The sequence below is a fragment of the Lampetra fluviatilis genome, chromosome 45 (genome assembly GCF_964198595.1).
Source record: "Lampetra fluviatilis chromosome 45, kcLamFluv1.1, whole genome shotgun sequence".
Lineage (NCBI taxonomy): Eukaryota > Metazoa > Chordata > Hyperoartia > Petromyzontiformes > Petromyzontidae > Lampetra > Lampetra fluviatilis.
The window spans coordinates 2,905,596-2,931,015 of NC_136319.1; the positions used below are offsets into that span (position 1 = coordinate 2,905,596).

Here is a 25,420-nt window from a genome sequence, read left to right on the forward strand (position 1 = left end):
ACAACATCACCACCACTCACGACCACTCACCATCAACAACATCAACACTGACCACCAACAAAACCACTCACCATCACTCAACATCACTTAACATCACTCACCATCACTCAACAACATCACCACCACCACTCAACATCAACACCATCACGAACATTACAATCACGAACATCAGTACCACTAACATCACTATCACCAACACCACCACAATCACTCAACATCAACACAAACATCACCACTATCACAAACATCACCACTACCGCCAGCATCAGAGGGGGTGACCATACGACACATTCAAGGCTGAGCACACTGAGACGCAGAGGTCGCAACCGGGTACCCGATACCCGTACCCTACCCGATACCCGGCTACCCGTACCCGGCCGGGTACGGGTAGCCGTTTGCGGCCCTGGTGCGGCCGGGTACGGGTACGGGTAGGCCGTGAGTCACTGTTGAGTAGCCGTTTGTCACTCATTTCGGGTAGGGTACGGGTAGGGAACGGCTACCCGTACCCGGCCGGGAACGGCTAACCATTTGCGACCCTGGTGCGGCCCGGTACGGGTACGGGTAAGGAATCAAAACCCGTTTGCGACCTCTGCTGAGAGGTGAAGGAGGACGGATCCTCCGGATGTGCCGATGATGCCACTGGGAGGTGGCCATGAGCCGGGAATCGATTTGCATGGCCAGAAATTTTTGCCCGCCCACCCCCAGCACGACGGACACACAAAGACAAAGCTGCCCCAGGTAAGCCACATGGCCTTGTGGGTGGGCCAAGTGCAGCAGCAGCGGTGGCTGTGAAGGCTGATCGTCCAGCGGCCTCACTCACTCGCACACTCACCAACTCTCTCGCTCACTGATCCACTCACTCAACCACACACCCACCCATTCACTCAGCCACTCATCAACTCACTCACCTACTCAACCACCCACTCACTCACCCACTCAACCACCCACTCACCACCTCACTCACCCACTCAACCACCCACTCATTAACCACTCACCTACTCACTCAATAATGCACAAACTCACTCACTAACCCACCAACTCACTCGCTCACTCACCTACCTCACTCACTAATTTGCCAACTCAATCACGAAGCAACTCACTCAATCACTTACTTACACACTCACCCACTCACTCACTCAACCACTCACTTACCCACCTGCTTACTCACCAAATTACTCACTAATCCATTCACTCACACACACACCCATTCATACACCCACTCCCCCACTCACACACCCAACCACTCACCCACACTCTCACCAACTCAATCACCCACACACTCACTCACTCAACCACTCACTTACCCACCCGCTTACTCACCCAATTACTCACTAATCCATTCACTCACACACACACCCATTCATACACCCACTCCCCCACTCACACACCTAACCACTCACACACACTCTCACCAACTCAATCACCCACACACTCACTCACCCACCAGCACTGGGGAGAGACAAAGGCGGCCGGGAAAGTGTTGCAAGCCTCACCACTCACTCGCTAACGTTGCCCTGACAGCCAGCGACGGCTACATGGGGCTGCTTTGTATGTGTGGGTGAGCGTGCAGCGCCACCTGGTGTTTGATTGAGTGCAGGTGAGTGAGTGGGTGAGTGTGTGGATGAGTGCGTGAGTGAGTGCATGGGTGAGTGCGTGAGTGTATGGGTGAGTGAGCGGTTGAGTGAATGGGTGGGTGAGTCGGTGATTGTGTGAGTGAGTAGGTGGGTGAGTGCGTGGGTGAGTAGGTGGGTGAGTGCGTGGGTGAGTGAGTGGATGAGTACGTGGGTGAGTGCGTGAGTGTATGGGTGAGTGAGCGGTTGAGTGAATGGGTGAGTGGGTGGGTGGGTGAGTGAGTAGGTGATTGTGTGGGTGAGTGCATGAGTGGATGAGTGAGTGTGTGGGTGAGTCAGTGATTGTGTGGGTGAGTGAGAGGATGAGTGAGTGTGTGGGCGAGTTGGTGAGTAGGTGATTGTGTGGGTGAGTTGGTGAGTGGATGAGTCAGTGTGTGGGTGAGTCAGTGATTGTGTGGGTGAGTGAGTGGATGAGTGTGTGGGTGAGTTGGTGAGTAGGTGATTGTGTGGGTGTGTGGGTGAGTCTCTGCGTCTCACCTGCACGGTGGTGGCTGCTCGGGTCTTCTCAGTGCCCATGAGGTCCACACGTCTCCACGTCTCCTTCATGAACTTCTGGGCGACCTTGAACACCCAGGGAGGGCACGTGGCTGAGAAGAGCAGAGTCTGTGGGTTGTTTTCTGGGGATGCTGCGGAGACAAGGTGGGGAGACACGGTGGGGAGACACGGTGAGAGGGACACGGGGAGAGAGAGACACAGCGAGAGAGACACGGAGAAAGATGCGGAGAGAGAGAGAGACGTGGGGAGAGAAAGACACAGTGAAACACGGGGAGAGACACACGGGGAGAGACAAACGCACACAGAGAAAGACAGATTGCCTCTCTCTCTGTCTCTATCCATCCATCTCTGTCTACGTCTCTCCATCCATCGCTGGCACTCACCCTTGCTGTAGATGCATCCCAGGATCTCCTCCACCTGATCGGCAAAGCCCATGTCCAGCATCTGGTCCACCTCGTCCAGCACCACGTGGCGTACGCCATCCTCCTTCCCTCCACTCTTCTTTGCCCCCTTCTTCTCCTCCTTCTCCACCTCCTCCACCACCTCCTCATCCTTCTTCTTCTTGATGGAGTCCTCCTCTTCGTTGGTGTGCTTCGCGCGGAGCCTCAGGCCGTGGTTCTGGATAAGGTCGCGGAGTCGGCCCGGCGTGCCCACCAGCACGTCCAGCCCAGAACGGATCTGCTGCACTGTGGGGGTGAGGAGAGGGGTGAGGAGGGGGGGGGGGGTGGTGAGGGGGGTGAGGGGAGCGCGGCGAGACGTGAACAAAGATGCCACTGCGAATGGCGATGGTGATCACCATGGTGAGTGTCCGTACGAGTGAGTGGAAAGTGATTAGCGAGTGGTGGAGCGACACACTCTGGGGCCCGTATGCTGTGCCCCAGTCGAAGCAGGCCATGCATAGAGGGGTGACTGAGTGTCTGCGTGAGTGTCTGCGTGAGTGTCTGCGTGAGTGTCTGGGGAAAGAACTGTGATCCAATCTCTGACCCCCAGGAACATGTTTGCAGATTTGCTGAGCATTTCTGTGAGGTCCTGGGGGAGGGGATATCCCTCAGCCTGGAAAACATCGTGGGGCAAGTGGGGATAACCCTGCTGAGGCTGCCGTGCCTCAAATATTGGAAGAAGTAGCCACCCCCTGTGAGTGGTTGGCTGATGTGCCATCTGTTGACGAAGTACAGAAGGCGATCCAGAGTCTGAGACCAGGAAAAGCACCCTGCAGAGATGATCTCCCAAGCAAAATGTTGGATGGGTTCTGCAGGATTGGAAGGATGCCCTGGTGGTCCCCCACTTTAGAAAGGGGGACCCCCCACAGACTGTAACAACTACAGGGGCATCTCCCTCCTCAGTGTGCCGGGAAAGGTCCTGGCAAGGATTATCCAACATCGCCTTGCTAGGCACGCTGAGGAGCGGCTTGCGAAGCCCTAATGTGGTTTCAGGAAAGGGCAGTCTTGCACAGATGCCATATTTTCTGTCCATCTGCTACAGCATCTTTGCTTTATTGACCTGGTCAAGGCCGATGATACCATGAGTAGGCCTGGGCTCTGGGTTGTTCTGCATGCTTTCGGAGTCCTTGACTCTCTACTGACAATCAATAAGAACTTCTTGATGGAGAGCAGGCCCGGGTGCTACTACGTAGCCGGGAGTCGGAGCCATTCCTTGTTCATCTTGGGGTGCGACAGGGATTTCCTCTGGCTCCCACATTATTTAACATATATTTTAACCACATAGTTTGTGAAGCCTTCGATGGTTGTACCAGAATAATTTTCATCTGGTACAGATACAATGGGAGGCTAACCGATGCCCGGATGCATTCAAGGGATGTCTCCCTATTGGTCGGCCATGTTATGTATGCCGATTATATTATCTGGTGATTTCTGCTCAATCAGAGGAGTTGGAGGCCCTGCTGCTGAACCTGGAGTGTGCCACTAAGAGGTGGGGGCTTTACCATCAAAACCACCAAAACTTAGGACCTGCCTGGGTATTTTGTACCATCTCCACCCCCAAAACTCCCAATTGGTGATGGGGCAGTTGTGGAAAGAATGGAGAGTTTCCCATACCTGGGCAGTGTGCTCATGACCGGCTCCGATTTAACAGCAGAGGTCTCACTCCGAATCAGTCGAGTGGCATTATCTTTTCATTGGTTGCGTAATGCTGTGTGGAAGCTACATGGTTTGTCGCTCCACACGAAGCTTCAGGTCTTCTCGGCCACAGTCATGCCCTCCCTTTTCTACACCTAATGGAACATCTTCGCCGGTTAGAAACACTGAGGCTGGCCTGCTTACGATCCTGGGTTTAACCAGGCTAAATTGTGTGAGGAGCTCACAAATACTTGAAAGATCTGGACAAAGTCCCATCGGTGAACTCCTCCGGCAGGCAAGGCTGCGTTGGCTGGGTCATGTAGCCCGCATGCCCAGCCACTACATGCCCAGCCACCGCATGCCTAAACAGCTTTTGTGCGGCCGGATAGAGGGGGCTAAACAGGCGCGGCACGGTCTAGAGAAGAGATGGAGTGATGTGGTACAAGAGGACGTGGAGCTTAGTGGACAGCGGTGTCAAGATTGGCCTCTGTGGAGGAAGCTCGTGAAGGACGCTACTGAAGAGTTGGAGGAAGTCACCCTCCAGCAACAACGGAGGGCAAAGGAGCGACGCTCACAACAACGAGCGGAACGCTGGGTGGCTAAAGCACAGCAAGTTGGCACAGTAGGGGGCACAGGTAGTGCATCGGCCAGTCATCTCAGTCAGTCGACCCATCGCACCTGGGTCTGTCCCGTGACCTCCAGCCAGTGGGCGTTCGACACTTTATGTAGCCTTAACGTGCACATAGCCTGGCACAAGCGCCGTGGCGATGTCACCACAACTTTGTGGCGAATGGCGGTTGTTGTTGTTCTTGTCTGTGTGAGTGAGTGTCTATGTATAAGTGAGTATCCGTACGTATGCGTGTCTGTATATATGAGTGTCTGTATGATTGAGTATCTGTGCGATTGATTGTCTGTATGAATGAGGGTTTGTGCAAGTGATTGTCTGTATGTATGTATAAGTGTCTGTATGTTGTGCCTGTATGAGTGAGTAGTGAGTTCGTAACAAGTGAGTGAGTGTCTGTGTGAGTAGCTAGTGAGTAGTGAATAGCTGGTGAGTAGTGAATGAGTATCTGTATGAGTGAGTGTCTGTCTGAATGAGTAGCTAGTGAGTAGTGTATGAGTGAGTGTTTATGATTTGAATTGTCTCACGCTGGGGCCCGTAGGCCGTGCCCCCGTAGAAGCAGGCGACGCGTAGAGGGGCCGCGATGGCTCGGAGGTCGTCGGCCACCTGCACGGCCAACTCCCTTGTGGGGCACATCACCAGCACCTGCAACATCAACACCATCACTGTCAACATCACCAGCACCATCAACACAAAACAAAGCTCTCCCCCGTATAGCCTGTAACAGACTGTTGGGGGCATGTGCTATTAGCGAGTAGCACCAATTATGAAGGGTGGCACTGTCGCAAAAAAGAGGGGGTTGGGTGGCCAGCACCATGCCCGGCCGCCTTTGTGTCCCCAGCGGCAATGTTTACACACCGCACCAGGTACTGAGTAGACCTAGGGCCCAGGACCGGTTCAGATAATCGCTATCACTGGTGTTGGCCGCGAAAAGGAATCGAACTCAGGTCTCTCCCGGGATCGTAGTGCAGCGCGCCAACCGCTACGCTACCGCTCCTCAACAACCGCTATTCGCCACTAAGTGACGGTGACGTCACCATGGCGCTTGTGCCAGGCTATGTGCATGTGAAGTGTCGAACACCCGCTGGCAGGTCACGGGGTACACACAGGTGCCATGGGTCGACTGACTGAGATGAGTGGCCGATGCGCCGCCTGTGCCTCCTATTGTGCCAACTTGCTTTAGCCACCCGGAGCTCCGCTCATTGTTGTGAGCGTCGCTCCTCTGCCCTCCGTTGTTGTTGGAGGGCGACTGCCTCCAACTGCCCAGTAGCGTCCTTCACGAGCCTCCTCCACAGACCAGTTATCGGCAAGTCCACTCAGCTCCACATCCTCCTGTACCACATCACTCCATCTCTTCTCTAGCCCGTGCTGTGCCCGTTTAGGCCCCTCTATCCGGCCGAACAAAAGCTGTTTAGGCATGCGGTGGCTGGGCATGTGGGCTACATGACCCAGCCAATTGCAGCCTTGCCTGCCGGAGGAGCTCACCGATGGGACTTTGTCCAGATCTTTCAAGGATTTGTGAGCTCCTCACACAATCCAGCCTGGTTAAACCCAGGATGGATCGTAGACTGGCCAGCCTAAATGTTTCTAACCGGCGAAAATGTTCCATTAGGGGGGTCCACGTTTCGCAAGCATAGAGAAGGGAGGGCATGACTGTGGCCGAGAAAACCTGAAGCTTCGTGTGGAGTGACAGACCAGGTAGCTTCCACACAGCATTACGCAACCAATGAAAAGATAATACCGCTCGACTGATTCGGAATGAGACCTCTGCTGTCAAACGGGAGGCGCTCATGAGTCCACTACCCAGGTATCGGAAGCTCTTCACTCTCTCCACAACCGCCCCATCACCAATTGGGAGTTTTGGGGGTGGAGTGTCCGATGGTACAAAATACCCAGGCAGGTGCTTAGTTTTGGTGGGGCTGATGGAAAAGCCACTTCTCAGTGGCACACTACAGGTTCAGCAGCAGCGCCTCAAACTCCCTCCTCTAAGTGAGCAGCAATCACCATATAATCAACATACGTAACATGGTTGACCAATAGGGAGCCATCCCTTGACCGCACCCGGGCATCCATTAGCCATTGTATCTGTACCAGATGGAAATTCCTCCGATACAGCAATCGAAGGATTCACGACCTACGTGGTCAAAATATGTTAAATAATGTGGGAGCCAGAGGACGTCCCTGTCGCACCTCAAGGTGAACAGGGATATGGCTCCGGCTCCCGGCCACGTAGTTTTACCTGGGCGCGCTCACCATCATGAAGGTCCTTAATGATCGTGAGCAGGAGTCAGGGACTCCGAAAGCATGAAGAACAACCCAGAGCCCAGGCCTACTGATGGTATCATAGGCCTTGACCAGGTCAATAAAGCAGATATGTAGATCCTGTTGGAATTCCCTACAACTCTGCTGTAGCAGACGGACAGAAAATTTGGCATCTGTGCAGGACCGCCCTTTCCTGAATCCACATTGGGGCTCCACAAGCCTCTCCTCAGTGTGCCTGGCAAGGCGATGTTGAATAATCCTTGCCAGGACCTTTCCCGGCACACTGAGGAGTTAGATGCCCCTGTAGTTGTTACAGTTTGTGCGGTCCCCCTTCTTAAAGAGGGGGACCACCAGGGCATCCTTCCAATCCTGCGGAACCCGTCCAGTGGTCCAGACTGTTGTTATGATGTCATATAGGGCAGTCTGTGCACAAACGCCACCCTCCCTCAGCATTCGCTTGGGAGATCATCTTTGCCCGGTGCCTTTCCTGGTCTCAAACTTTGGATCGCCTTTAGTACTTTAACAGATGGCACCTCAACCAGCCACTCACAGGGGGTGACTTCCTCCAATATTTGAGGCACCGCAGCCTCGACAGGGTCATCCCCACTTTGCCCCATGATGTTTTCCAGGCTGAGGGATTTCCCCTCCCCCAGGACCTCACATAAATGCTCAGCAAATCTGCAAACCTGTTCCTGGGGGTCAGAGATCAGATCACAGTTCTTTCCCCTAATGATGGTAATAGGTATGGTGCTGCAAGTTACTTTTTAGATGGAATTAAAGAGCGATTTGTGATCGCGGGCCGCCAAGGCAGATTCCATCTCCTCAGCAACCCGCAACCACTACCCATCCTTGCAGCGCCTCACGGCTCTCTGAACCTCCGAGCGAAGGCTGTGGCAAGCCTCCTCATTTTCTTGGTTCTTTCGGTAAAGTCACGTAGAAGGGAAGTAATAAAATAATAAAAATAAAACAATAAAATAAAATAATTCTCACGACGTTTTATTTTTATTATTTTATTACTTCCCTTCTACGTGACTTTACCGAAAGAACCAAGAAGATGAATCCCTGCAGTCACGAAAGCTTTAAATCGAAATTTAAGCCTCCTCATTCTCTGACGTGGGATGCTGTAGATGATGAGAGTGGGCCTGTCGCTTTTTCTCAGCCAGCCTAAACACCACCTCTTGTCAGCCAGGTTCTCTGGGGCGGTCTGGACCGTGTAACCAATACAACCATCGCAGCTGCATAAGCCAGTCCTAAACCTCACCCATTTCGCCTCGAAATCAGGAGTGGCGGACGATGCCAGTTCCCAGCTAGAATCGATGATGAAATTCTCGCTTGCAACTTTTATCAGCTCGCTGAGATCATGCCACTATGGGTTTGAATGGGGTCCTGGGTGTACACCCACCACCGGAGTGGAAGAATGGCAGACGCATTTTACAGATGACAGGTCGATAGTGAGTGGGCAGATAAGCTCCACGGTAGGTCCTGGTGTCAAGGACATGGGCCCGCATCTGCCGTTCTGTCACCATGTAGTCCAGCAGATGTTCTTGCTTGGATCCGGCATGCATCCATGATGGTGTGTGGATGCGCTGATGCCGGAACAGCGTGTTGGTAATTAAAAGCCCATGGGCTGCACAAAAATCTAGCAGCCTCCTACTATTGTTATTGAGCTGATCTGGCCCTTGCATTCCAATCACTCCAGACCAGGTACCAGCATCATGACCAACTCGGGCATTAAAGTCACCCAACACGATGGGTCTATCCCGAGGGGCCACTTTAGCTAGCACCTGTGACAGGAGGTCATAGAAGGCATCGTGGACTCATCGGCCTTGCCTGTATCCCTCCATGGATGTTCGTCTTCGGTGGGGACATAAGTAACCACGACCACCACTCCTCGCCTCTGTTTGATGGGAAGACGAGCCCAAACTAGACTGGGGCTTACAGCTTTCCACACTTCACCGCTACGCTCCCTTCATTCTTCTGTTCAGAAGAAGAGCCCCTTCATTTTGTTTGGCAGTCTCCTGCCCCGAGTAGAGGACCGTCCATCCCTCATGGTGGCAGGAGCCAGAGCCGGTCCACCGGACCTCCTGGATACCAGAGATCCAGGCGGTACCGGTCCAGCTCCCGGCAGAGGAGTGGCAGCCTCTCCTCCGCAGTGGGCGTTTGAACATTCCACGTGGCCACCTGCAGTGGTTTTTTGCCGTTTCTGGAGGAACCCCGAGGGTAAGCATTTAATCTCCTGGCTCCGCCAAATGAGGTTTGGCCAGGAGGCGTCATGGACGCCTGTCCCCCTGGGGCCTCCAGCACAAGCTTAATTATATTTTTATTCCGTGATATCGTGATTTGAAGGTGGAGGGGTTACCAGCCCTCGCACCCGTCCAAAGCCCCCATTTGGCTGCTGCGGTGGCTACAAACGCCATGAGGGGAGTGGCCAATCTAAATTGTCCCTCCCCCCACGGCATTGCTCACCACAGCGTTTCCATCCGGCACCAACAAGGGGGGTTGTTTTGCCGGACTACCGCTCCTCACACACACACTCACAATCACATATACAGATGCACGTACTCCACCAGCACCACCATCATCGGCACAATCATCAATATCTTCAATAGCTACACATCAACACCTACCCCATCATCACCTGCACCACCACCACTACCACCCATCAATAAAATCATCAGCATTCTATGCGTCTCCCCGTATCTCCTCCGTGTCTCTATCCCTCCCCATGTCTCTCTCTGCCTCTCTCTGTCTCTCTCCCCATGTCCCTCTCGCATGTCCACGTGTCCCCTTGTGTCTCTTTCCCCTTTCTCCCCTTGTCTCTCTCCCCGTGTACCTGTGTTGTCGTGTCTCTCTCCCCGTGTCTCTCTCCCCGTGTCTCTCTCCCCGTGTCTCTCTCCCCGTGTCTCTCTCCCCGTGCCTCTCTCCCCGTGCCTCTCTCCCCGTGCCTCTCTCCCAGTGTACTCTCTCCCCGTGTCTCTCTCCCCGTGTCTCTCTCCCCGTGTCTCTCTCCCGTGTCTCACTCCGCGCGTCTCACTCCGCGCGTCTCACTCCCCGCGTCTCCCTCCCCGCGTCTCCCTCCCCGCGTCTCCCTCCCCGCGTCTCCCTCCCCGCGTCTCTCTCCCCGCGTCTCTCTCCCCGCGTCTCTCCCCCCACCTGTGGGAGCCGGCCGTATTTGGCTGCGTTGCCCGTCCCGTGTCTCTGCCGCAACAGCTCCACCAGGGGGATGGCGAAGGCCAGCGTCTTGCCGGTTCCCGTTCGGGCTTGGGCCACCAGGTCCCAGCCGGCCATGATGGGCTCCAGGGAGAGGCACTGCACAGGGAACAGATACGACACCCCACGGCCTGTACACACAGAGAGTGCGGGTGGTGGGAGGAGAGGACACAGGGTGAGTGGGTGGGTAGGTGAGTGAGTGGGTGAGTAGGTTGGTAAGTGGGTGAGTGGGTGGGTAGGTGAGTGGGTGAGTGCGTGGGTGCACGTGGGTGAGTGTGTGGGGAGTGGTAGTGTGGTGGTTAGCGTGCTGTGGTACGAACCCCGTGGTCCGAGTTCGATTCCCACTCACGGCCAACACCGGTGACGATTATCTGAACCGGTCCTCAAATGAGTACCTGGTGTGGTGTGTAAACATCGCCACTAGGGAGACCCCTCGTGCGCTGCACCGGCCTTCATAGGCGTTTGCTAACAGCACTTGCCCCAACAGTCTGTTAAGGCTATGGGGGAAACTTTGTCTTTGAGTGTGTGTGAGCATGTGGGTGAGTTACCACGCAGGAGGGTGATGGTTTTATCAGAGATGTTGAAGTTGGAGAACGCTCCGGCAATCTGCTCCTCGGAGAGAACCTACAGAGAGAGAGTCGCACATGGAAGAGAGAGGAGGAGAGAGGGAGTGAGTGAGTGAGTGAGAGGGAGAGAGAGAGGGGGAAAGAAAGTGCCGTGTTAGAATTGTCCAACTCCTCCGCACTGAACCTGACGCACAAATCGGAGGGGTCCCAACGTAGCGGACCCAGGCTTCACCTCCAATCTCAACGTGTACTTGCACAGCGATCTGTCCCATTCCCTGCTGAACATCAGGGTCCCACACGACCTCCGTGCTGGTCACGTGGGTTGAGGGGAGGAAGAGGAAGGGGTGGAGGAGGAGGAGGAGTGAAAGTGTAGGAGGGGGTGGAGGAGGAGGTGGAGGAGGAGGGGGTCTAGGAGGAGGGGGTGGAGCAGGAGGAATGAAAGTGGAGGAGGGGGTGGAGGAGGAGGAGGAGTGAAAGTGAAGGAGGGGGTGGAGGATGAGGAGGAGTTGGTGCAGGCCTCACCTCTGCATTGCCTCCCCCCTCCACCTCTTCGCCGGAGAGCGAGGAGGTGGTGGAGGAGATGGAGGCGGCGGAGAGGGGGGCCTCCTCTCCCTTAGCGCTCGCGGGGGAAGGAGGGGAGGTGGGAGGGAGCTTCCGTTTCTTGGATGAGGATTTGGGTTTCTTCGGCTCCTCCTCAACCTCCTCCTCCACAACCTGGGCAGCAACAGCAGCGTCACCATCATTAGAGATTCAACATGGTAGCCTCAACAGACTGTTACGGCAAGTGCCGTGAGCGAGCACCCAAACTAAAAGATTTTAAATAAAAATGTATTTTACCAGGTGTAAGGACCCCCACTCAGCTGTGTAGATATTTTTACTACGCGCTTTTATTGAACTCACTCTGTCTGTTGTATCCTCAACTCTGTCTGTTGTCGTATCCTCAAATCTTGTAACTCAATTTTAACCTACTTCCCAATGTAGTATCACTGCAAACTTGGTATACGTATGTCATACTGATGACAATACTATATTCTATCATAAAAAATATATTTTTTAAGCAATCTTTTTGATATCTTATGTTTCGGCTTGGGTCTAATTGTCCACGGTCAACTGACGTTGCCTGTAAATCACCACGGTTCCCTTACGTTATGGCAAGCTTCGGGCCACTTGGAGTCGTGGAGTTCTGCCATTACTCGTACGGTACATTTCATTAAAGCGTGTTTTAAAAAAAGTATTTTTAAATATTACTTATTTATTTCAGAAGCGACCACCCTGGCTATCACAAATGATAGCAGCGCAATGAAGTGGTTCATCATCGTGTGGAAATTTATAGCAGCAGCGAAATACTCTGAAACACGTGCGCTGTGCCAGCCTTCATTCGGTGGCTGGCTAGGAGATGTTATCTCCCTCGCCTGGTAAGTAATCTCGACCCCGACACCTGTATATTTGGAGTTTGCATGTTCGCCCCTTGATCACGTGGATTTTTCTCCGGGTCCTCCGGTTTTTCCCTCCACGTTTAGAATCAACATCGTGCGTTTAAGAGCATTTTGCTGCTATACATTTCCACGTGATGATGATGAAAAGCCGCTCCGTTGAGCAAGCATTTTTGATAGCCAGGTCGCTTCTGAAACAATAGCTGCATAGCCCAGTGGGGCCTTACTTGGTAAAATAAAATAGTTGATAGTCGTTTAGTTTAGTTTTTAATGACGCATTTATATTTATGCGATCTGACCTAAAAGAAAAACGTCATTATGCTAAGACAGATTCAAGTAATAACGTGAGTGCCTCCGATTGCCTGGTCACTAGATGCGGAGCGTTTCCACAGTCTGGGAGCTGTGCTGGCAACAAATATCTACAACTAAACTATTTTTTATTTTGCCAAGTGTAAGTCCCCACTGTGCTGTGTAGCTCTATTTCAGAAGTGACCCTGGCCACCACAAGTGATAGGTCAATCAAGTGGCAGATATCAGCTCACGTGGAAATGTATAGCAGCAAATACTCTGAACACGTTTAAATTTTTACTCCTTTGAATCACTTTTCTGAAGATATTTATTTTTTATGGTCTTCATTTTTTGTTCCCAGAGGGTTCATTGATCGCGGGCTACTGAAGCAGTTTCCATCGTCATCATCATCATCGTTGCCACCACCATCACCGCCAGCAAATAACTACCACCATCATCACCACCATCACTACAATCAGCACCATTAATCAGCACCATCAATCAGCACCAGCATCACACTCACACTCATCACCACAATCACCACAATCACCACCGTCGCCACCATCACCTGTGCTTCTTCAATCTCCTCGCTCTTTCTTTTCTTCTTTTTCTTTGGAGACTGTGGGAGGCAGCATACAGTAACATCACCATACAGCCCGTGCTAGGCTAGGTGGATGCATAGACCCAGTTCTCAATGTCTCTTTCTCCCCGTGTCTTTCTCTCTTCGTGTGTCTCTCTCCCCATGTCTCACTTCAAGGACAGTGTATCCTCTTTCTCACCTTTTCCTCCGTCCCCCCACGCGTCTCTCCCCCCGCGCGTCTCTCCCCCCGCGCGTCTCTCCCCCCGCGCGTCTCTCCCCCCGCGCGTCTCTCCCCCCGCGCGTCTCTCCCCCCGCGCGTCTCTCCCCCCGCGCGTCTCTCCCCCCGCGTCTCTCCCCCCCGCGTCTCTTCTGTCTCTCCCTGTATCTCACCTTCTCAGGGACGGTCTGTGTCTCCTCCTCCTCCTCCTGGCGTCTCTCTCTCTTCTTTGTCTTCTTTGCTCTCTTCACCTCCTCCGGTGTTTCCTCCTCCTTCTCCTCTTCCATTGTGGTCTCTGCGTCTCCTCCCTTCTGCCTCCGCCTTTTGTCTCCCTTCACCTTCTTCGGCTCCTAACATCCGGGAACACGGAGCGTCTCGCAACGTCACAATCACAACATTCCGTTGATGCTGCAGGAGGGGTATGATGAGCTGTGAAGCTCCTTTGTGAAAGATGGGTCCAGTCGGGGCACACTGGGTAGTCGCAACGTTACAACAACAAACACGAAAGGAGAACAACACTATGAGACCTCCTTTACCAGTGGCAAAATATAGTAGTATGTTTTTAACCTTTAAACTGGTACAAAACTGACATCTTTATACAAGGCATCATGTTTGCATTTTGACTGCTTGTGTTGCGGTTATTGCAAACATGATGCCTTATATAAAGGTGTCAGTTTTGTACCAGTTTAAAGGGTAAAAACCTACTACTACTAGGAGAGCAACAGTTTAGGAAAGGTAAACAAATCACTTTAAGAAAATATACAAATAAAACGAAAAAAAACGTTTTATCTTAACAGGTAAATCCCACTGAGTTTTGTCTATATATAAATAAAAGGGAAATTTGTGAATGTGTGTGTCTACTCTTTGGTTCTTTCGGTAAAGTGACGTATAAAGATAAAATAATAAATTAAGTACTAGCATACGACGTTTCGATTGCAACACAAGCAATCATCATCAGGTATAAATGAAATAGAAACACAAATCTAGTATACTTATAAATGTAATGTAATACAACAGAGAGTCGGATAACATAACAGTCAACACCCTACCTGGTTGATTACGTTCTTCCTGAGAATGCTAAATTTGAGAGAGAGATAAAACACAGAACCTGAGACATATAGACAGACATATAAGTAGAGACAGATATCACAGAGATACATAGACAGAGAGACTACATAATTTATTATTTTCTCTTTATACGTGACTTTACCGAAAGAACCAAAGAGTAATTCCTGCAGTCACGAAAGCTCCAAATTAAGTATGAATGTGTGTGTCTGTTCGAAATGTTTAGCATACTTCCCAACATTCTACAAACTTGAAATTTGGCATGTGGGTAGCTCCCATACTGTACACAATGTAAAAAGTATAAGAACAGACTTTTGTATTTTGGGGGGGGGGTGGAATGACCATGAAGTGTGCGGCATCAACCCGCATACAGGACAGGCGAGAATCGATATCTGGTGAGCGTTTGTGGTATCGATTAAACGGGAATAGGCCGATTCTTAGGAAATCTACAACCTTCCGATTCCTTTGCTCGATTTAAAGAATCAATTCTTGGCGCGCGAGCGTAATTTTTTTCCCACCGCGCGTTGTTTTATTTTATTTTAATCAGGTAATGATCAAAGTTTAATTTTCATTTATCATTAAATTGCTTTAAAAATATATAATTATATGAATTATAAACAATAGGGTTATTCTTCTTCTTGGTTCTTTCGGTAAAGTCACGTAGAAGGGAAATAATAAAATAATAAAAATAAAACATAATATTATGTTTTATTTAATATTATGTTTTATTTTTATTACTTTATTATTTCCCTTCTACGTGACTTTACCGAAAGAACCAAGAAGATGAATCCCTGCAGTCACGAAAGCTTTACATCGAAATTTAATAGGGTTATTGTATGCAAACTTTACAAGTAGCACGTTAAACGTTTCCCCCAAGTAACATGGCTAAACGGTACAATGCCAATGGGTCTTTAATGTTAAAATTTATTTTGGTAAATTATTATTGCAAGTACTTTTAATTCTTACCTATAAAAGTATTTTTTTGTCTGTGTCTCTCCGTCTGTCGGTCTGTGTACGCAACTTGCGACGGTTTTAACTCACAAACTGGGGTTTGCATTTCTAACTTTAAAGTAGTTAAATTGATAATTTAGTACTATTAATGATTATATTACTACGCTGAGCGCACGCCAAAGCACACATCTTCGCATGCACGAAACGTCTTGGTTCCCATAGCAACACACACGCGAGATCGGTGTGGGCGGGGAAACATTATCATTCGCTTTAATGCAAAAAAATATCTATTTTAAAAAACTTTTTGAAAAACACGCTTTTTTAAACATGACTGTACTAGTAATGGAAGAACTCCACGACTCCAGGAAGTGGCCCAGAAGCTTGCCATAACGTAAGGGACCGTGGGCAATTACAGCCAACGTCAGTTGACCGTGGACAATTAAGACCCAAGCCGAAACATTACATATAAAAAAGAATGTTGAAAAAGATTTAATTTTTATGATAGAATATAGTATTGTCATCAGTATGACATAAGTATACCAAGTTTGCAGTCGATACCACATTGGGAAGTGGGTTAAAATTGAGTTACGAGATTTGAGGATACAACAACAGACAGCAACTTCTTGGTTCTTTCGGTAAAGTCACGTAGAAGGGAAATAATAAAATAATAAGATTTAAACATAATAAAATAATTTAATAAAATAATATTTTCATTATTTTATTATTTCCCTTCTACGTGACTTTACCGAAAGAACCAAGAAGATGAATCCCTGCAGTCACGAAAGCTTTAAATCGAAACAGACAGCAAGTTAAATAAAAGCGTGTAAAAAAAGACAACGCTGAGGTAATTCTTCAAAGTGTGATGTCCTCTTCTCCCCCTCCCACCCCAATGTGTGCAGTTACTACTATAGTCGGTATATACTGCTGCAGAGTCGGTAGATACTACTATAGAGTCAGCAGATACTACTATGGAGTTAGTAGTTCTACTAATCAGTAGATACTACTATTGAGTCAATAGATATCACTATAGATTGAGTAGGTACTACTATAGCCATTAGATACCACTGCAGTCAGTAGTTATTACTGTAGAGTCAGATACTACTATATAGTCACTAGATACAACTCACTCTATTGTATGTAGGGTGTTTATGTATATATGTCTACGCGGGGGTAAAAATATTTTTTAAGGGTGGCGGGGGGGGGTCGACGATTTTCGGGAAACCTTTTAGATCAACTATTTACCCCCCACTTTCTATAACTTTTTTGACTTGTAATTTTGTTGACGGACAAATGGACAGATAAACCGCACGCCGGGGGTTCACAATAGCTTAGTATTTGTGTATGTATATGTTATGTTTTTAAGTTTTGAAATATATTTTCCCCCGGGCAACACCGGGTACTTCCCGCTAGTCTATATATAAAAGGGAAATTTGTGAATGTGTCTGTCTGTTCGAATTGTTTAGCATACTTCCCAACATGCAAACTTGAAACTTGGCATGTGGGTAGCTTCCCTACTGTACACAATGCAAAAAGTATAAAAATAGACTTTTGTATTTTGGGGGGGGGGGGGGGCGCAATAATGGATATATTTTGCGGTGACGTCACATCTGTGATGTCACCCGCATTCAGCAGCGTTACGCAGTGTGCCTGCTGACGTCACGCATCCCCCCCCCTACTCTCCGCGTAGGCCGTCTAATAATCCAAGAAAGGAATCCAAGTCTCGGGCAACGCCGGGTACTTCCCGCTAGTAGCTTACATATCAGAAGTGACCTGGCTATCACACAAGACAGTTCAACGAAGTGGCTGATCACCACGTGGAAATTCATAGCAGCAACAAAATTATCGAAATAAGTTTAAAATTTTCAAGTTTCATTTATTAGGTAAAGCCCTGTGAGCCATGCGGCTCTTGAGTCGGGTGCAACCGCAACAAACAAAATATGAACAGAGAACATCTTAAAGCGACGACGCGCAACAGAAACATCCTGGATAAACCAGCAAATCTTTCAATCTAAACGTCATGTCCATTCTAAATGTAGGGGGACAAACCGGAGGACCTGGAGAGAAAAATCCACAAGACCACGGAGAGAGAGAGATGCAGACTCCACAATATACAGCAGCAGGCATTGTCAGGGTTGGGATAGAACCCATGACCTCCTGCATACCAGACGAGGTAGTTGCAATTATAATAATTAAAATGTGTAATGCGCATTCCATCCTAGAATTGCAATGAGCAATGCATGGAAAGCAGGAAATAAAAACAGAACCAGGGCAACCGACCAAACTAAAGAGGGAAGGCCACTCTAAAGAGATGGGTTTTCAAAGCAGACTTAAATATCTCTACCGACTCTTGATTTTCTGATCTGAAGTGGCAAGGCGTTCCATAGCTTGTGGGTGGTGGCACGCTAGCAAAAGCACCAATCGCCAAAAGAGCACAACCCTAGACCTGGGAGTGCTGAGCAGTTGGGGATCAAAAGATCTTAATGACCTCGATGGAATATATAAATGTATTAGTTCCTGCAAGTAATGTGGGGTGAGCCCTTAAAAAGCCTCATAGGTTAATAGCAGCATCTTAAAATCCACTTGCAATTTGACTGGTAGCCAATGAAAGGATATGAGCACTAGTGTAATGTGCTCACAGAATAGTGTATGTGATGTAAGCACTCGAGCGGCTGCATTCTGAACAAGCTGGGGTCTACACTATGGGAACCTCATTTGCCAGTAAAAATATGATAATTGGTTTTTTTACCCTTCTATCTGGCAACAAAACTGACACCTTTTTAGAAGGAGTCATGTTTGCATAGACCGCAATACCTACAGTCATAATACAAACAAAAGAACATAACTCTGATAATGTGCACTGTCCTTGAAGTTGATTGGTCCACACCCGAGACAGCTTTCCTTAGAGCCTAGTCTCACATGGGTTGGACCAGATGACGCCAAAAGGCGCACAACTCAAAGACAATGCACCATCAGAGTATGAGAGCTCGGGGCAAGCATCTACACTATGGGAACCTCATTTGCCAGTAAAAATATGATAATTGTTTTTTTACCCTTCCATCTGGCAACAAAACTGACACCTTTTTACAAGGAGTCATGTTTGCATAGACCACTTCAGATCAGAAAATCAAGAGTCGGTGGAGATATTTAAGTCTGCTTTGAAAACCCATCATGATTATCAGAGTTATGTTCTTTTGTTTGTATTATGACTGCAGGTATTGCGGTCTATGCAAACATGACTCCTTGTAAAAAGGTGTCAGTTTTGTTGCCAGATAGAAGGGTAAAAAACCAATTATCAAGCTGGGGTCTGCCCAGTACTTTGCTCGGTATCCCAACCAGTAAAGTGTTGCAGTAGCCCAGTCAGGATAACGCAAAAGCATGGACCAGTCTCTCCAAGTCAGCAGGTGACAGGAAGTAATGTATTCTGGCAGAAGTGATGCATTCTGGCAATATTTCTTAGGTGGAAAAAGGACATTTTAACCACCTTGTGCCTCTGTTCAAAAAATTACCTTTAAGGTTTCTGACCTCCTGTGTCGGACTGACACTGTGATCATCATTCAACAAACGAGATGAACCAATTTAAGAAAGATGCAGAGGGGAGCTGATGAATATGGCTTCGGTCATCTCCTAGCTACCGTGGTGACGATGAGAGATGCAGACTCCAAATATACAGTAGCAGGCATGGTCAGGGTTGGGATCGAACCCACAACCTCCTGCATACCAGGCGAGGGAGTTAACGTCTCATAGCCATGGTGGTGATGAGAGAGAGACAAACTCCAAATATACAGCAGCAGGCATGGTCAGGGTTGGGAGCGAACCCACGACCTCCTGCATATCTGGCGAGGTAGTTAATATATCATAGCCACCGTGGTGATGAGAGACGCAAACTCAAAATATACAGCAGCAGGCATCGTCAGGGTCGGGATCGAACCCACGACTTCCTGCATACCAGGCGAGGTAGTTAACATCTAATCGCCACCGAGCTCTGCCGTCCTATGCATGTACGTAAGGCTGCGCCTTGGCGGGGAACACCGTGGAGTAAGGACACAAATAACTACAACCCCACCACTATCCCCGCTACCCACCATGCAGCTGGAGATGGGGATTCAGTGCACGGGGAAAATCCACGCATGACCCACCAACCCTGGCCGCCCTCACTGGTGCATCGTCATCATCGTCGACGTCATTATGCAGCAGCGCCTTTGGCTCAGCACAGAAAAAAACTCCAATCGGTGGGCTCAGGGTGCCTTCGACTTTCATATGGAGGGCGGCGGGGGGGGTCCCACTCAAAACTTGGTTGGAGCCAACGCTGAAATCAATCGCCCGCGCGCACACAAAGATAGCGGCGGAGAGTACGCAGGTGTAGCCTCTAACCCCCAGGCTGTCGGGGCCAAGTGCTGTCCGTACTCAGTGGTACACGAGGGTGTGTGTAGGCTGTGTGTGTGTAGGGGGTGTATGTGTAGGGGGTGTGTGTGTGTGTCGGGGGTGTGTGTGTAGGGGGTGTGTGTGTGTGTGTAGGGGGTGTGTGTGTGTCGGGTGTGTGTGTAGTGTGTGTGTAGGGGGTGTGTGTGTGTAGGGGGTGTGTGTGTGTCGGGTGTGTGTGTGTCGGGTGTGTGTGTAGTGTGTGTGTAGGGGGTGTGTGTGTCGGGGGTGTGTGCGTTGTGTGTGGGCCCCGGCACCAACGTCAGGCCCGGCCACCTTTGTCTCCCCCAGACAGCGATGTCAATACACAGCAGACACACCCACACACCGCACCAGGCGCTCATTTGAGACAGTCGACCGAGCGCAGCCGTGCAGCAGCAGCAGCCCCCCTACAGGCGGGTGTTGGGGGCGCTAGGACAGTACGGGGGGGCGAGTACAGTGCATGGGGGACCCACACACAGTGCAAATAAGCTCTAGTACAGTACAAGGGGGGGTTCTAGTACAGTACAAGGGGGGGTTCTAGTACAGTACAAGGGAGGGCTCTTGTACAGTACTAGGGAGTTCTAGTACAGTACAAGGGGGGCTCTTGTGCAGTACTAGGAAGTTCTAGTACAGTACAGGGGAGGGGCTCTAGTACAGTACAAGGGGGGACTCTAGTACAGTACAAGGGGGGGGCTCTAGTACAGTACAAGGGGGGGGGCTCTAGTACAGTACAAGGGGGGGGTTCTAGTACAGTACAAGGGGGAGGGAGGAGGCTCTAGTACAGTCCAGGGGGCTGCAGTAGAGGACACGAGACGCGAGGTCTGTGCGGGCCCGGCACTCTCCTAGCGCAGTGCAGGCCTCAGGCCCAGCGCCGCTCACCGTCGTGGGCGCCGCTGTGGTCTCCTCCAGCTCGGCGAGGATCTTCCCGGGCATCGCTGCTGGCTGCTGGTTGCTTGCGGCTGTTGCTTGGCTACTTGCGGCTGTAGTTTGGCTGCTGTCTGGCTGTTGTCTGGCTGTTGTTTGGCTCCGGCTGTGGGGGCGGCCGCCTTCTTTGTTGCTGGCCGCGTGGTAAAGGACCGAACGTGACGTCAGCGCGTACGGTCGTTGACGTCATCACGCACGGCGATTGCGGAGGATTTGGAGTGACGTCATGACGTGCAACGTTAAAGGGGTCTGCAAGGGGGGGATGTGACGTAACGACGTACGGATTATGTAACGGGAAAACATGCGAGAGGCGTCGGGATGGGCTGCGTAAAAAACAAGAACGACGTGGAAGCGGTGACGTCATGACGCACGACGTAAGAGAGGCAGGGGATGTGACGTCATGACGCACATTATAAATAAAAGTTAGTTGAAAGGTCTGACGTCATGACGTACCGGGGTGGTTGGACTCTTATGCTTTATTAATTTACCCGGCAGCATAACAAAAGGTGGCTTCATATTCTTAGGTTTTTTTCGGTAAAGTCACGTAGGTAAAAAATTAAAATTAATAAAAGTAAAATTAAAATTAAAAAGGTGGCTTATCTACTTCCACCATCTACATTACAAAGCCTCAGTTTGAAATACTCTGAGGTTTTTTCGGTAAAGTCACGTAGTTAAAAATAAAAATAAATAATAATGAAATAATAAATCACGACGTTTCGGAGGCAACACAAGTCTCCGTCATCACGTGGGACCGTCACAGCTAAAATTTACTGTATCAAGTGAGGCAAAATTCCAAGAGACGAGCTCTTAAATACAAGTTAAGGGGGAGGGGAGGAGGGGCTTATCTGAATGTGGTAGCCAATGAATAGGACGTGTTGGAGGTGGGGTGGGCGGGGCTAAAAGAGAACAATCGGTGTACCTCGACTTCGAGTTGTAACCGGTGTTGGCTGACAATCGAAACACAAAAAAGGCAGCGCTGTTAAACGCTGGGGATGTCAACACTCGGTAAAGTAGAATAGTACCTGTCAAATAAGATGGTACAAATATGCGTAGTTAAATCTTTTTTAAATGGTTAATAACATCTTTCCAATGTCAGACGCTGTCTTTCCGACAGACCTGTTCTTCACATGAGGACGGCTGCTGAAGATAGATGCAGATCAACAACTAACTGTTCTTCACCTGAGGATGGCTGCTTGCGTTGTGGCCGAAACGTCGTGAGAATTGTATTTTTTAATGTTTTATTTTTATTATTTTATCATTTCCCTTCTACGTGACTTTACCGAAAGAACCAAGAAGATGAATCCTTGCAGTCACGAAAGCTTTAAATCGAAATCTTTCCAATGATTACTCAGTTTGTACCCATCATCACGGTTGAAGTTATGTCTGTGTTTGTATATCTGGATGGCTTCGTGTACAAACCTTTGATGGTAGCCAGAAGGTTTGCAGAGCACCTTGGTCTCGGAAAAGGCTCCAATCGTTGTTCGGGGTATACGCAACACTACCTCCCAGCCCACACCCCGCCCCCACACTCACCATGCCCCCTCCCCCCATCCCCCCCCCCGCAACTATATCCGCAGACTACCTGCTGGATCTCTAAGGTTTTTTCGGTAAAGTCACGTAGGGAAAAATAAATAAATAATAAGAATTTATACAAACATTTTAAATAATAAAAATAAAATAATAATTCACGACGTTTCGGAGGCAACACAAGCTTCCTTCATCAGGTGTAAAAAGACACAGCAAAATAACTGTAGTGAAAGTTATTTGTGATGGGACATTACAAATTGTGTGTGTAGGGAAGGTGTGTGTAGGGGGTGTGTTATTACAGTTATTTTGCTGTGCCTTTTTACACCTGATGAAGGAAGCTTATGTTGCCTCCGAAAGGTCGTGATTTATTATTTTATTTCTACTATTATTTCTATTATTTTTTTATTTATATATTTTTTCCTACGTTACTTCACCGAAAAAAACCTAAGAGTATGAATCATTGCAGTCACGAAAGCTTCAAATCTAGAATCTGCTGGATGTCCTCTCTGTTTCAAAGAACAAATTTGACCTAAGGTCTTCGCTCATTTACCAGCTTCACGTCCCATATTGCCGTACAAATACTGGAGGAAGGGCCTTTGCTATTGATGCCCCCAGGGTCTGGAATGATATTGCCAATAACCTGCAACTTGAATCACTACCTGTGAGATCTTCACTCAAAACTGCTCTAGAGGAGTTGTACACCCCTAGCTGCCACTGCAATTCAGTGGCCTAAAATAAAATGTTTCGCTCCGGATGATCGCTGCAAAGTGTGATCTGTGTTTTGATTTAGTGTGCTGATCTTAAAGGTGCATTGAAAAATGTTGATACTCCGACTGATGCTCCTGCTGTTGTGGAGTGACTCATGCAGCCAGCTATGGCTGCAGGGTTTGGTGGTACATTAATTCTAGATTTGAAGCTTTCGTGACTGCAAGGAATCATCTTCTTAGGTTTTTTTTCGGTAAAGTCACGTAGGTAAAACATCAAAATGAATGAAAATAAAATAAAATAAAAAACAAAAATCACGACGTTTCGGAGGCAACACAAGTCTCCGTCATCAGGTGGGACCGTCACAGCCAGATTAGCTGCATCAAGTGAGGCAATGATTCATAATGTAATCCCTTAAAAGCGAGTTGAAGGGGGGAGGAGAGGGAGGGGGGAGCTCATCAGACTATGGTAGCCAATGAATGGAACGTATTCGGAGGGAGGGGGGGCGAGGCCAAAAGGGTGGGCGACGGCGTGGAAGCGATTGTGCGCAAGCGGCTAATTACTGCACACGCCAACACAATGGAGCGATTGTGCGCAAGCGGCCAACTACCGCACACGCCAACACAATGGACAGAGAGGGGGAGGGAAGCTCTAATACACATGATAGACAAAAGAACGAAAATGCCCATGTTTATACCAATGCTGGCTGAACAATGAAGAGAGTACTGTTAAAAAATAACTGGGGATGTTAACACTCGGTAAAGTAAAGTAAAATAGTGCCTGTCAGATAAGATGGTCCAAAAAATTGTAATTAAGTCTTTTTTGCGTGGTTGATAACATCTTTCCAATGATTACTAAGTTTGTACCCATCATCACGGTTGAAATTATGTCTGTGTTTGTATATTTGTATGGCTTCGTGTACAAACCTTTGATGGTAGCCGGGAGGTTTGCAGAGAACCTTGGTCTCGGAAAAGACAATTTCATGAGAGCCCACCGAGTTGTAGCAATGATCGGCAACGGCAGAAGAATCAGTTCTGCCGTGTTTCAGATCTGACTTGTGCTCGCGGACACGATCAGAAACATGACGTTTCGTTTCTCCAATGTAGCAATCACCACAAATGCAACTCAATTTGTAGACTCCAGGATACTGTAAGTCAGGAACGACATCCTTCACAGATGAAATCAGATCACGGATGTTATGCACTGTACTGAATCGGACTTGGATCTTATGTTTGTTTAGAATTTTGGAGATCTTTTTGGTCACGCCAGCTATGTATGGTAACGTGATGGTTTTGGTCGGAGTTTCATGTGGCTGTTTCTGTGTGGTGGGAGAGACAGCTTGGCGGATATTACGGTCAGAGTATCCGTTCATCCTGAGGGCCCGATGTACATGTCTTAATTCACCGGTCAGGTGGTGTTTGTCAGAAATGCCATGGGCTCTGTGGTATAGCGTTTTGATGAGATAATTCTTTTGAGATGGGTGGTGGTGGGAATCCGGTTTCAAGTAGGAATCTGTGTGGGTGGCTTTTCTGTAGACAGAATGTCCCAAGGATCCGTCAGGCCTCCTCCCAAACAGAATATCCAAGAATGGTAGTTTACCGTCTTTCTCCACTTCCATGGTGAATCTGATGGATGGGTGTCTGGAATTGATGTGGTCCAAGAAGTGGTTCAATGCTGGGAGGCCATGTGGCCAGATGACGAAAGTGTCATCCACATACCTCTTCCACAGGGAAGGACGCAGGGTGGATGTCTGGATGGCGTCTGATTCAAACTTTTCCATGAACATGTTGGCTATAACTGGTGACAAAGGGGAGCCCATAGGGGTACCCTCATTCTGTTTGTAGAAGGTGCCATTCCAGGTAAAATAGGTGTTGGTGAGGCAATGCCTCACCAGCGCAGGTGCATCAGAATTCAATCCATGTTGGACTAAGTCCTCAATTATTGTTAGGGTGTCCGGTACTGAGACTTTGGTAAACAAAGATACTACATCAAAGCTGACGAGGATGTCATCAGGAGATAGTACCATGTCCTTAACCATAGAGACTAATTGGGTTGAGTTGAGTACTGCCGAAGAGGTCTTGCCTGTGAAAGGGAGCAGAGTATCTGATAGAAAACGGGCTAGTTTGTACGTAGGAGAGTTTATCGTCGACACAATGGGTCGTAGCGGGGTGCCTTCCTTATGGATTTTGGGAAGACCATAGAGTCTGGGAGGTCTTGCAGCCGATGGTTTTAGAGAGGGACGTTTGCTTGGTTCGATTAGGGAAGTCGAACTCGTGATGATACTGTTGGTTTTCGTCGTTAGGCTTTTAGTGGGATCGTTTTTAATTTTGGAGTAACTCCCATCATTAAGAAGGTCCAGGATTTTGTTGTTGTATGAATCTTTATCCATGATGACCGTGGCATTGCCCTTGTCTGCCGAGAGGATGACTATATCATCTCTCTTTTTTAGGTCCGCGAGTTCAGAGCGT

General features: G+C 49.1%; 1 protein-coding gene across 1 annotated transcript in view; it reads right to left on the bottom strand.

Moving 5' to 3' along the window:
• LOC144947424 (nucleolar RNA helicase 2-like) overlaps positions 1 to 20,870 on the bottom strand; it is a 38,749-nt gene extending 17,879 nt beyond the window's left edge. Inside the window, exons 1-9 of the mRNA XM_078876673.1 lie at positions 20,676 to 20,870; positions 13,553 to 13,729; positions 13,151 to 13,201; positions 11,384 to 11,575; positions 10,844 to 10,919; positions 10,239 to 10,426; positions 5,351 to 5,468; positions 2,510 to 2,812; positions 2,109 to 2,257 (exon numbers count right to left, since the gene is read on the bottom strand). Coding sequence (XP_078732799.1) covers positions 2,109 to 2,257; positions 2,510 to 2,812; positions 5,351 to 5,468; positions 10,239 to 10,426; positions 10,844 to 10,919; positions 11,384 to 11,575; positions 13,151 to 13,201; positions 13,553 to 13,729; positions 20,676 to 20,729 — 1,308 coding nt within the window. The 5' untranslated portion in view covers positions 20,730 to 20,870. The remainder of the gene's footprint in view (positions 1 to 2,108; positions 2,258 to 2,509; positions 2,813 to 5,350; positions 5,469 to 10,238; positions 10,427 to 10,843; positions 10,920 to 11,383; positions 11,576 to 13,150; positions 13,202 to 13,552; positions 13,730 to 20,675) is intronic.
• Between the last annotated feature and the right edge of the window lie 4,550 nt (positions 20,871 to 25,420).